General features: G+C 41.3%; 1 protein-coding gene across 13 annotated transcripts in view; it reads left to right on the top strand.

The window, feature by feature from the left end:
- St3gal6 (ST3 beta-galactoside alpha-2,3-sialyltransferase 6) overlaps nucleotides 1-14,018 on the top strand; it is a 60,821-nt gene that overhangs the window by 26,756 nt on the left and 20,047 nt on the right. For 10 of the 13 annotated variants that reach the window (XR_015632782.1, XR_015632783.1, NM_001433931.1 and 7 more), the window contains 4 exon segments: nucleotides 3,986-4,167; nucleotides 9,276-9,353; nucleotides 11,719-11,822; nucleotides 12,944-13,007. Coding sequence is in view for 10 of the 13 variants with exons in the window: in NM_001433931.1 (NP_001420860.1) it covers nucleotides 4,079-4,167; nucleotides 9,276-9,353; nucleotides 11,719-11,822; nucleotides 12,944-13,007 (335 nt within the window). In the remaining 3 variants the exon portion in view is untranslated. 13 annotated transcript variants of the gene reach the window in all.

Below are 14,018 nucleotides of genomic sequence, written 5' to 3' on the forward strand. Positions count from 1 at the left end.
TAAATAAAATAAAGAAACAATCTCCTGTTGAGGGAGGGTAAGCTGTTCATGTGGCTCCCGTCGCATCCGGCTGGCACTGACCCCTGGTTTCTGCTGTAGAGATGGTTCCTCTTAACTATTATCAACACTTCCAGAACAATGCCAGCAAATGTACCATGAGGAAGTCTTAGATGGTGATTCTCTCCCTTTTTATTTTGAGATGACAGGGCGACTCCGGAATAGATCTCTCGGGGACAGACTAAACTCTTTCTCTCGTAAATTGTGTGATGGGAGACAACCTTTATCATCAAGAGGCTCATAGCCACTTAGCAAGCTTATTTTGACCCTTATAGGCATAGCTACAATAACTGGCTGTTTGTGAGTTTAGAAGCTCAATACAAATAGTACATTCTTTCATTATTGAAGAGAATAGAAAACTGTTGTCCTAAAAAACGCGTGTGTGTGTGTGTTTATGTGAGTGTGTGTGAGCGTGTGTGTGAGTGTGTTTGTGTGTGAGTGCATATGAGTATGTGTGTGAATGTGTGTATGAGTGTGTGTGTGTGGGAATGTGTGTGAATGAGTGTGTGTGTGAGTGTGTGAGTGTGAATGTGTGTGAGTGTGTGTGTGTGTGTGTGTGCGTGCCTGTGAATGTGTGTGGGGGAGCAAGGGAAGAGGGTGACAGAGGGAGAGAGGTACTTACTCCTATGTGTATGCAGGCCTGAGGTCAACATTGGGTATCTTTCTCCATCTTTTTCTTCCTTATCTTTTGAGAACCTCTGGACCTGGAATTCATCTGTTAAGCTACACTGGCTGGTCAGTGTACTTTCAGCGATCTGCCCCTTCCTGACTCCATCCCTACCAAGTGCTAAAGTTACAGAAAACACATCCATATCCAGCTTCTTTGGAGGTCTGAACTCACGTCCCCATGCTTCCATTGCAAACCCTTCACAGAGTGAACCTTTCTCCCAGCCTGAAGTGCTGGCCATCTTTCAGCTTATTTCAGCACTGAGGAAAAGCCCAACCTGTGCCCTTTGTAGGTGAGTTCTGACTTCCTTGAAGACCCCAGGGCACGTGGTAAAGTAGTGGCTTTGTGACACTCTGGTTTGAAGGACACCCGTGCTCCAAAATCAGTCACCCTTCATGGTTAATGTCAAGCCCTTAAAATGCACTTGCTTATTATATGAAGGTTAAGTTCTAGGCCATTCTGGGTTTTTGAAGCCACATACCCTATATGAAATCCTGGCTGGCTTTCCTTTGTATACTTTTGCTCCAAACAACATAGTCATTCCATTTACCGGATTATAATTAGAGAATTAGTCTATTTGTGGAAGCTTTTTCCTGTGAACAAACAGAGGGACCATACATGTTTATCACCAGGATATCCTGGTTGACCCTGGCCTTCTCTGCACCTTGAGTATCAAAGCTTAGAGTTGGCCATGAAATTCTAGAAAATACTTACGTTTCCTAAGTTTGTTTGTTTTGTTTTTTCAAGTGCTGTGTACAGTGCCACTTCAAAAGCGGGTTTGTTTTACTTTTTGAAGGGGGAGAAAAAAAGAGAACATTTTCTTACATTTCTTTGTTTTCAGTTGGCCCACACATTAGTGAGTGAGAAAGAAGGCATAACACATTTCTCACTTACACATAACATTACGCTTTATAAAGTTACACCTAAGAGTATGATCTAGGGCTTAAGGAAGCAGATTGAACACTAAATACTAACATCTTCTAGGGCCCTTATGTCTAACTCCATTTTCAAAATTTTGCTGATACTGGTAAATTATATCTTTATTATTTATTTACATGACTATTATTTATTTTGAGCAAAAACGTAAATGCTTGTTTTGAGCATTTTTTTTTTTTTTTTTTTGGACAACCTTAGACTGTGGTCAGTTGCTTTCTAGGACAGTGTGACAATCTGCTGACACTGAGGGTGTGCTCTGGCTTGTAGACATGTCTGGGCATTCAGAAACAAGCAAACTGGTTGTCCTAAGGCCTCCACCCTCGGGTGAGTTACACAAACTCAGTTTCAGGTGAGTGTGTGGACTAAAGTTTATATACCTAACTCCCTTGTTTACTTGCATACTCCTGCCACTTGAAACTAATGTATTTATAATGGCACTGGGGAGGGTGGCTGCACAGAGCGATAGCTGACGCTCAGAAGTGACAAGCTCAGAAGCTCAGCCAGGTGGTTGTCCCAGTTTGGAGCGGCTTATCAAGTTCCCTACAGTACATTAGCACCTGGGAGTCTCAGCTATGAGCAACCCAGGACAATCGGGATTCCTAAGATGACCCTCTGTTAGAAAAACAAACAAACGCAAAACTCAATTGTTTACTTACTCTGTTCCATTTACAAAGGCAAAAACTGGCTTAAGACTTCCAGCTAGGAGGTAAGAGGATCGCTCAGTAGGTAAAGTACTTCCCGTACAAGCGCGTGGGAGAGGACATGAATCCCACCCTCAGAATAGATGTGAAAATGCTGGGCCAGGTAGCACACTTTTTTTTTTTTTTTTAGGTTTTGGAGACAGGGTTTCTCTGTGTAGCCCTGGCTGTCCTGGAACTCTCTCTGTAGACCAGGCTGGCTTCCAACTCACCGAGATCTGCCTACCTCTGCTTCCTGAGTGCTGGGATTAAAGATGTAGGCTACCACGGCTGGGAAGGCAGAGTCTGGAAGGGTCCCTGGGGTTGTTGACCAGCTAGCCTAGACACTGCCTAGAAAGAGGAAAAAAGGGGAGAAAAAGATAAAAAGATGATAACTGAAGAGGAATGGGACTTGAGCTTGACCTCTGGTTTCTGCATGCATGTGCACATACACTTGCATGTACACACATAAACACACACACACACAATTAAAACAACAAAGATTTTTCACTTCAACTTATTTTCCTTCTTTTCACTTGCTTTCCTCATAGCATTGCAAATGATTCCAGCCAGACCTCACTTCGTATACTCAGGGGTTTGTTTTGCAGTTACTAGAGATGGATAAGGAAGAAAGGAGTGGTGTGTGCAATTATTTAGATCATTTGGGACCTTGGTAAGGGAAGCAGCGCAATAGTATATTTGGTAAAAGCCAAAAGCACTGGAACAAAAAGATGTGTAATAGAATTAGATCTTGTTTGCTTTCTGCATTAATCACCCAGTACAGTAGGACTTTTTTCATGTCTGTTTTTGAAGAAAAGAAGAGTAAGCATACTTCAGATGTTTCCAGTGGTTCTCAACTTTCCAATGCTTCAAGCCTTTAACAGTTACTCACGTTGTGACTCCCAACTCTACAATTATTTTGTTGCTATGTCATAACTGTAATTTTGTTACTGTTCCAAGTCATACTATAAATATCTGACATGTGAGGTGTTTGATGTGCAACCCCACAGGCATTGTGATCCGCAGATTGAGAACCACTGGCTGAACTTTCTATTCCCTAAGGTGTTGTGTGTATGTTAAAATGGTGGAGAAGATTGCCATCTGAACTTTTGTCTGACTACAAAGGGACCATGAATAACACACTAATCCAAAACAAACCTGAATGCACCTATGCTGTGATGTTGAAAGAGTCAAATGTGAACATCTAAAAGCTGAAACGTTTTAATAAAATTTTTTCCTGGTTTTTAAAAACTGAAAGTGAGCGTTGAAACTGTTATACATAATATTTGAAGTCAGTTCAGGCCCCAAGGAAGTAAATGGCTATTCACATCTTGAAGCGGATACGTACGCACGTACTTTTTATTAAGAAGGATCAAAATAAGAAAGATAATCGTCAGTGTTTTTGAAGAAAGGTTTTGTGTATGGAGATATGTAAACTCTGTTTCTGAATGAAGTTTTTACTCTTTTTACAGAACATGAAGTTTCAGGGAAGCCTCTAGCTTTGATATTGCAAAACGGTTGACTGTTGAAAACTTGTATCATATGTTGATCGGTTCTTAAAGAGAATAAACAGAAGTGTTCCTTCTGCATGTTCAGTGAACATTTTCAGCGTTGTGGACCCATGTCTTTTTCTCTTCTCTCTTTATAGATTCACTTGCTAGTTCATGTATTTGAGCCATTGTGGAAGACCTCTGCCCATTCACCTCCTCTCGCTTTGGACCCTGTTTCTGGCAGGCCAGCCATGAAAGGCTACGTGGTGGCCATATTCTTGAGCTCCATCTTCCTCTACTATGTGCTATACTGTATCCTGTGGGGAACAAATGGCTATTGGTAAGTTTCAGGTTTTACTACGCAAACGTTTAACAATATAACAGTTTAACAATTTTAGGCAGATGGCCCAGTGGGTCAAGCACTTGCTGCAGGTATGAGGACCTGGATGTAGACTGCTAGAACTCATGTGAAAACCAAGCAGAACCTTGGGCATTTGTAACCCCAACACTGGGAAGGAGAGATGGATAAGAAACAGGAAGATTGCTAGTGATGGCTAGTTAAAAAATCAGGGTTAGTTTCAGGTCTAGTGATAAACTGCCTCAAATGAATTGGGGAGAATGGTAGAGCAGCAAGACAAAAACATCACACACATACACACACACACACACACGAATTCGTGTATACATACACAAACTCACACACACATTCAAGTTCACACAGATGCATGGTTGCACACACACATATATACATGCACACATACATGTGTGAGCGAGCACACACATACACACACGTACTCACAGATACATGCACATACATACTAATACACATGCACATACACCTGCATGAAAACACATATACATGCAGGCACACACATGCACATACACACATACACATATAAATATATACACATATGGACACACATACATACACACGTATACATGTCTGCACATATACATATACATGTACACACACATGCACACACAACACATATATGTATATATATATACACATATACATGCATACACACACTCAAACCTTCAGGCACACACAAGCACATACACACATACTTACATACATAGAAACAAACACATATATTACACGTAAATATACACACATGAGAAATTTTTAAAGAAAAAACCTTGTTATCCCTACTTCTTAAAAAAATTAATTTTGTGTATGTATGTACATATTTTTGTGTGATTATATGCATATGTGTGGAGGTACCCAGTAGAGGTCAGAAGAGAGTGTTGTTGAATTCCCTGGAGCTGAAGTTCCAAATGGTTATGACCTACCAAACATGTATGCTGGGAACTGATTTCTCTTAAGGAATAGTATGTATTCTTAACCTCTGAGCCCCCGCCCCCAGCCTCAACCTATTCCTCACTCCCCAGTAAAGCAATAGGCCTAACTCTTTATTCAGGACATAACATTCCGTGTTTATACAATAGTTAATTTCCTTGAATTAAGTAGTTCTTGGACTCAGCATTAGTTTTAAGTTGTGACTGCTAATATGGACACACTACATTCAGTTTCCTTTATTTAAAAATATAGTGTGTATTTCAAAATAACTTCGCTATAAAATACTTTAAAATGTTGAGGCATAGTGCAGAAAAATTACTAAGTGTGTTTTTCATACTTCCCATTTCAGTCTGTTGGCTGAGAATAAAGTTTAGTTGGCTTTTAATTCGTAAATGGCTATCAGTTCACAATTAAATCCAAATAAATTGGATCATAACTTCCTGTCATACACAGAAGATTGGTGTTTTGTCAGTGTTTCAATGGATCTTAGGTTGTTTCTAGTGAGTTGAAAACAATCCCATGTTTCTGTTTTCTGTGCTTCTGTCACTGAAGTATAGTAGAGCTTTCTCATGGAGTAAAGTTTGGCAAATCCTACTGGAAGAAAGCCTAATGCCAGGTGGGTGGCTTGGCCCTACAGTTTTAGCCTTAAGACCTGAATGCTGGGCCAGAGAACTTTGAAGTCTGATTAAGAATTTAATGAATATTATCCCAGAGGAGTCTCTCCCTTCAAGTCTGCCATCTCCTAATAATAGAAGAAATGAAGAAAAAGCAAAATGCTTGCTCTGCTACTATTTGTAATAGGGTTCTCTAGAAGAATAGAACCACAGAATGTACTTACATTACAAAAGAGGATCTTTAGAATGGCTTCTGTGGCAGGAGCTGGGCACTCTACAGTGGCCATCTGACCCTTCGAGAGAGGTTCAGATCATGTAGTCACCCAGTCTAAGAAGCTGCTACTGCAGACCCAGTCTTCAGATGAAGACCTGGGGGATCCTTCAAAATCGTTGGGTGTTAGTTCCATTGGAAGACAGAAGTTGTGTCAGTGACCGACAGGCACACTCCTAAGCAAAAACGGCAAGCAAGCTATGCTGCTTTTTCCCTCTGATCTTTTTCTATCTGGGTTACCTGGCAGAAGGTGCCGTCCGCTCTGTGGTAGGGGCTTCTCCCCTCAACTAATCATTACTAGGGATGCTCTCAATACCTACCGAAAGGCAAATCTCTTAGTTAATTCCAAATGCCACAAGATTAGATTACCTCCCATTCTACTTTTCTATGCGTCCTGCTGATCACAGAGGAAATGATAAGGTAATAAGAAGACTTTGAATTCGCAACCATCTTTTGTCATCAGAATTTGAAGGGTGTTCAAGCTAAACCAACATTATTCATTGACAGGACCTGGGGGATCATAGCTAATGTGTGTGCACTGTGGTCTTGTTTCCTTCAACCCCGTTTAAGGGAGCCTGGGGTACCAAGTGCTTGCATAGTGTTTAGGGCTGGACTTGATGAGGGTAGCAAGGAAACAAAGACAAGACAGACAGATGGACATATGGATAGAAAGCTAGGATTGCAATTGCTAGATATTTATAATTTTACATAATATAGATAAAATAATATCTATATTTATATTTACATAATACAGATAATATTCGACTCACCCTCAGATATCATTGTACTAGATAATAAGTTAGTACACAGTAGATATTGAAGATGTTATATTATTTTATAATATCTGTTTAGCTTCTTTGTATATGCATTATTACATACATATATAATTTATACATATATATGTATTAAATCAGGATCATAGGTAGATTTTATTAGCTTAAATATCTTAACATATTAACAATGTGTTATATTATATTGGTATGTGATTAATAAAGAAATTAATTTCTTATATAAAAAAAGAAAAAGCTTGAAGTTTATGTAAGTTGGGAGGTGCTATGAAAGTAATTGAAGTATGTAAATGCAAGTTGTAAGTGTCTAAGGATATAAAAGTTTAAGTAAGTTATGAGGGTCTAAAAAGTGATTTAAGGTATGTGAAAATAAAAATGTTTCAGATTTTTTTCAAAAAAAAAAAAGAAAAAAAAAAAGCTAGGATTGGGTGGGTGGTCTGGACTCTTTGCTAGAGAAGCCTCAGCACTCTGGAGCTCAACGTGGAGGTCAAGCCAGGAGGCAGGGGTTATGGTGTACAGCTGGATCAACGTGACAAGTTAAACTAGTTTTGATAGGGTGCAGTCTCTGTAGGGGAACAGTCTTCAGGCAACACACATCATGAGAGAAAGCTATGGTGGATATTTTCAGCATATATACAATTGACACACAGAATCAGTCCCCCAAGGAAAGTTTTGCCGTACCCTTGAGTCTGAAGTGACTCTGTGAAGTGTCTGGCTGTGTCCATATCAAAAGCATACTTTCACTTACATCTTTATTCATTCTTTTGTTCCCTATGTTTGGGAGACAGTTACAGGGGCAGGGGAGATGATCCAATTGGTAAATATTTTCCATACAAACATAAAGACACAAGTCTGATCCCTACCTCCTACGTAAACAGCCAGGTGTTTATACAATACATACTGGTCAGTGGGCCTAGCCTAATCCTTAGACCTAGGTTCTCCGTGACAGCAAGGTAGATAATACTTAAAGATAACCATGTTCAAAGTTGTCCTCTGGCCTACACAAACACACACAAACACAACAGAACTAATAGGAGATGACTCAGGGGTCAAGGCACGTGCCAAGTAAGAGGACAAGAGTTAGGATCCCCAGAATGCACAGTGGATACTGGAGCTCACCTGTCCTCTAAGCTTCATACGTCAGAGACCAGGGATTCCCCAGAGAAAGCTAGCTCACAGGACTACAGTATTGGTGAACTCTGGGTTTGGGGAAGTGACCGCACCTCAAGAAGAGTGTACAAGGGGGATTCCCAGTGTCAACCTTGAGACTCCACTCTCACATGCACACATGTGGGTACACCCACACATACGTGGCATGTCTACAAACACATACAAATGAAAAGGGGAAAAAATGCAAGTGATTGTCCTTATTTTGAGAGCCACCTCAAGTTTGTCTTCATAATATTCTAAAATGGCTGTTTATTTTCCGTCATCGTGTTCCTTCCATGTTTCTAACCTCAGGCATAAAGTGATAGGCTTGTTGAGTATAAAATAGTGTTTGCGGCTTGCTGTGATGGTTGGCCGCATCTGTGTTACTGTCATGTATAAACCAAGTGGTCTTTGCCATTGCAGAATTCTCAAAATATCTCATTATCCAAGGACTTACGTCCTCCTTGTTCAGTAGCTTCCTAGTTCTAATAGTGGAGATCTTACACTTTAAAAAAAATGATTTGTCTATAACAGGTTTAGTCTATTCACTTCGAGTCCTATTTACAGTAGAAAGAAACTGATTAATTTTTAACTTTTTTTTTCCTTTTTCTCATTTACTTTTTTGAAATTAACTTTAAAGCATTGATTCCTCATCTCACCAATGACCAATGAGTTCTGGTGTGAAACTGTTTTGTTCTTCCTGGGCTATTTTCTCCAATCCCCCGCCATTCCCTCTATTTACTTTCCTTATGTTTCTCAATACCCTTTCAAGTCATGGAGACAAGTATTCCATTCAGGAACCAAGGAAGCCAAGAACCTAGGGCAGGCAGTAAGATATGGCTCTCAGTGGTGTGACTTGTGATACCCCTGAGGACAATGGTCTATTGAAGTTACTCAGTCAGGAGTTTCCACTGTCTGCTGTCACTAGGTGTCCCACCTATGACTTCTGGTGAAAGTCATGCGCACTTGGACTGGGGTTGCTTTCAAAGGCCTTTGAGGTCTTTTAAAACTAGAGTGTGGTTTTTGCCTCCCACCCTGCGCAAACGCTACTTAGATCCCTGTGAATCACTGCTCCTCTAACCCCAAAGGTCACCATGGTCTTTTCCATTCTCCCTTGACGTTCAATCATGAATTTCCAAGCTTGTGCAGGATTGGGAGAAGGCCGTGTTAAACATCGGGGGTGTGCATGTGCGTGTGTGTGGGACTTCGTGCATGCGTGGCCTCTGCCTAGAAGGCTGGTCAGCGGTAGAGCCCAGTGGGTTTCTGGGGTATACACTCCTTGAGCAGGATTCCTGGTTTCACATGGCCACTGTTTCTGTCTCTTAGGTTCCCAAATGAGGAAATGAAGAGTAAAAACAATGTCAAGAACTGTTTTAAAAAGCCAGCTTTCGCCAGTCTTCTGAGGTAAAAAACATAGACCCCCCCCCCAAAAAAAAGAAAAAAACCCCGTGGTCATCTAACATTTGCAGGATGTCTTTATGGTCATTTTTCACACCCTTTGCCCTTTTCATGCAAACCTTGGTGCATGGCAGACACTGCCTGTGTCAGAAAGTGGGCAGGGAGCTTAATAATCTGTGCTTCTGTGTTTAGTCAGTACTCTGAGTATATTTTTTTTTTCTCTTCTTTTTTTCGGAGATGGGGACCGAACCCAGGGCTTTGAGCTTGCTAGGCAAGCTCTCTACCGCTGAGCTAAATCCCCAACCCCACTCTGAGTATATTTTAAGGAGAGGCAGAGGTTCTTAGGCTTTTCCCCACCCATTTTCCCACTCTATTTTGAACTCCTGTTATTTGTGGCTTCTTCCCCCCCACCCTGTACCATAAACATGATCATGCATTTTTATTAGGATTTCTTCATTAGAAATTTCTCCTCGATTTTACAGAACTACATATGCAGAGTGCAAATGATTGATCCACAGGTAATGCGAGCAGTGAGTGATCATCGGGGCTTCCAGAAATTATGGGTTATAACCATTTCTGTCCCCATGTGATGCTACTTGGATAGATGACTGGGTGACACACTTTTAGTTAACGAAAGCAGTCCCAAATTCAGTGAGGCATGTTTAATTGCCTAATGCAGTATTTGAGGCTCCCTTCCGCTGAGGAGGTTATGCTATTTGTTTAGGACTGCTGAGTGATATCTAAGATTGCAGTTAAAGGGACAGGGAGGCATGTGCTTGTCATTTGTACAGTATTCTCTGGGGATGAGCAAGCCAACGCCTCAGAGATAGAGTAAAGCCAGGAGAGGAGCCCCAAGGAAGCTCTACTTGGGAAGCTGTGTTGTTTGGAAGATTCCAAATCAGCCTTGAGTGCAGATTTCAGTTGTGTCACTTGTGGGCTAAAGGCTCCCTCTCCAAACAAGATCTTCACTACCTGTATCTAACTGTAGCAAGCTTTTGCAGAATTGCACCATAATAAAAGACATTTTAACCTGTGTAGTATATATTGTGATATCCACAATTATTCCCAGTGAAACTAATGCTTACTGAGGTTCCTGCTATGTCTGACACATTGTGCCAAATAATCATCTCATTTAGAACACAAATGTAAGCAACGAATAGAAGTTTGACTGCAAACACATGCTAGTTACTGATTACCCTTATCGTCATATCACTCTGATCAGCTCAGAGGAAGAGAACCCTTTACCGGTGCCGTGTTTTATAGCTTGGTTTCTTTAAGAAGACAGGGAGGATTTAGGTCTTCTCCCAACCTTGAAGCTTGCGACCTGGCACTTCCTCCTCCCCAGTGTAGGTCCTGAACTTGGAGAATAGCACTGATTTTGAAATGACATTTGCAGGTGGACTAGCCTCTGCGGCCTCTGTCACGGCTGGTGCTGAAGCAAGGACACACATTTGGTCAGGGCAGGCCACGCTCTTACCTGTTGCGATGCCAGTTTGGAATGAGCAGGATAAAATCAAAAGCATGGCGGTTTTGCTCTATTGCTATTTCTACTCATCATCCAGCCGTGTAAAGGTCCAGCCTCCCCCCTTCTGGTTTCCACCTGCATGTTTAAATATGAGCACACAGCTGTTGGACGAAGGAAGACAGTGCCTGTGTGGAGCCTGCATTGAAGCCTACCAGGTCCTGCCCTGTAGCCTCCTTGTAGTCTTTCTGGTGGGAGAAAATATCTCATTAGTGGAAATGTTAAGACCGTTTCTCTCTCTTTGATAACACCCATAAGCACCTTCCCTACTTTATAACGGTCCCTTAAAACTTGACGTGAGGTAAAGTTTATCCACCCATTTATTGAGCAGGCGTTGATGCACTGTATTCTGTGCCAGACGGACTCCACAGTGGTTCTTCCTGTCTTTATCAGGTGTTCCCAGGAGAGAATCATAGGCCACATCTGGCAGTCAGAGCATATACCAAGACAGATATCTGCAGTTTTTGTTCTCGAATCAAATTCAATGGCATGAGGACAGAGTTGACTTCTCTAGCGACGTTTAACTCTGTCTGTCTTTGTTTCTACAGTTGGTACAGTTTGTGCATATGGTACTGTTAAATCTCGGGATGGCTTAGCACCCATACCTACATACCTTCCTGGCCATCACTTTGCCACATGGAGTTGTTTTGAAAATTGCTGTGATGTAATTTTGGTCCCCGTGCCTGAGAACGGCATAGCTCTTCTAGCTCGGATGTTAAATGTCTTAAATTATTTGAGAACTATTTGTACAACCCAAGCCATTCACTGCCGTGAATTTCAGTTGTGATCTTAGATGGCTGAACACAAAGTGGGTATTTGACAAGATCCTGCTTTACTCTTTCCTTCCAGGTTTCCTCAGTTTTACCCATTTCTGTGTAAAGCTGACTTTGTAAAGGTTGCCGCCACATACGGTACCAATAATTTTCTGTTGCCCTATGGAGTAAAGACCTTTGGTGAGTCTGGGTTCTTATTCTGCCTGTTTGATGCGAGACACATCTCTTTGGTTCCTACTAATTCCAGGGAGATAGGATTTGTGGACAGGATCAAAGTTTTAAACATAAATACTCTTTTAGAGGCAGTATAGTACCAAAGAGTAAATAATGGTATTTTTTTTTTAACATTGATTGTTATGTTTTAAATTTTGATGCATGGTCTTCCCCTGGCCTGGAATTCAGCAAGTAGCTAGAGTGATGGGCCAGAGAGCCACAGGATCTTTCTAATCTCCTTCTGCCTTAGCTCGCCCTGTGCTGTGAGTGCAAGCACAGGCTACCTTGTTATCTATGTCAGTTTGCAAGGTTTAACTTGCAGAACAAGTGCTTTACTGACAGGGACATGTCCCTAGCCCCGGGTTTCCTCTTCAGCAAGGTCTAGATGAGTTCCCAACCTTCCTAATACTGCGACCCTTTAATACACTTCATGCCACCGTGACCCCTTGTCATAAAGTTGTTTCATTACTACTTCATAGCTGTATAATTTTGCTACTATTATGAGTAATTATCTGTTTTCTGATGGTCTTAGGTGACCCCTGTAAAAGGCTTGTTAGACCCCACAAAGGGATTGGGACCCAGAAGTCGAGAACCCCTTGTCTAGCTCCTTAATATTTTAATTTTATCAGTAGATTTTTATTTCCATTAAATTGAGAGGGTATTATTCGATCTCTTAGCAACACAACAATCATCCCACTATTCATTGAGATTCTATATATATCATATACAATATATGATATATACTATATAATATACATATTAACTACATACACACATACCTATGTATCAGATTTTGAATGACTGGTTGAAAGTCACTGATTTCTACAGTTAGTTTCAGAATCATCTAATATTGCTAAGTTTTGTTACAATTTATGACTGTTTTTGTATTGATCTTCACTCCTGGGAGGCAACTTTAGAACACTCACTATGGTGAGTGTGCTTTTTGAGCACTGTGAACAAACTGCAGATAAGTTGTTAATTTCTCACTGATTAGCTCCAGTGTAGCTATAGCATTTAAAATGCGTTTGGGGAGGGGGGCTGGCGACCCACCATCTTTAAGAAGGTGTGTTCCCCCCTTTATTTTTCAGAATCGTATTTCAGATCGGCCCTTTCAAAACTGCAGAGCTGTGATCTCTTTGGCGAGTTTGACACGTGAGTTTATTTCCTTCTCTCTGACTCTCAGATTTGTTGAAAGGGCTTTGAAGTATTTGCCTCAGGAAACGCAAAGAGCATTTACTCTGGGTGTTTCCACTGGGCGTGTGTGGTGATAAAAATCCAGCAGTTATTTCTGTTCTTATTCCATCGGAAAGAAACAAACTGGAGTGAATTTAGGAGCTGTCGCACTGGCCGCCTCAGAGGTTTGCAGAGGATTTTAATGAGGAGTAACAGGGGTTCCCACCCATGGCATTTGTAACCCATGCTACACATCATCTCTTGTTTGTATTACATGAATTCACTTGACTGCTAATGAGTACAGACCCTCCATCCATGGTAGCCTCCCACACTTTCTGCACATAGCCAACAGGTTCCTCATAGTGTTTCTCTTTTCCTTGTTTAAAATGTTTACTGTTGGACTTTGGAAACAGTTCCTTTTCTCTTTGTTAAGCTTGTGTGTGTTTTCTAAGTATAAATGTAATTTAGCATGTAGAAAATTTCCTTTTTTAAAAATTGGATATTTTTTATTTTTATTTCAAATGTTATCCCCTTTCCTAGTTTACAGTCCATAAAGCCCCTATCCCATGCCCCCTCCCCCCGCTTCTGTGAGGGTGCTCCCCCACCCACCCCTTCCTGCTTCTCCACCCTGACATTTCCCTACACTGGGGCATGGAACCTTGGCAGGACCAAGGGCTTCTCCTCCCATTGGTGTCTAACAAGGCCATCCTCTGCTACATAAGCAGCTGGAGCCATAGGTCTGTCCATGTGTACTCTTTGGATGGTGGTTTAGTTCCTGGGGGTTCTGGTTGGTTGACATTGTTGTTTTTATGGGGTTGCAAGCTCCTTCAGTTCCTTCAATCCTTTCTCTTCAATCCAACTCCTCCAAAGGGGACTCCTTTCTCAGTTCAATGGTTGTTTGCTAGCATTCGCCTCTGTATTTGCCATGCTCTGGCAGAGCCTCTCAGGAGACAGCTATATCGGGCTCCTGTCAGCATGCACTTCTTGGCA

The sequence above is a fragment of the Rattus norvegicus genome, chromosome 11 (genome assembly GCF_021556685.1).
Source record: "Rattus norvegicus strain SHRSP/BbbUtx chromosome 11, alternate assembly SHRSP_T2T, whole genome shotgun sequence".
Classification (NCBI taxonomy): domain Eukaryota; kingdom Metazoa; phylum Chordata; class Mammalia; order Rodentia; family Muridae; genus Rattus; species Rattus norvegicus.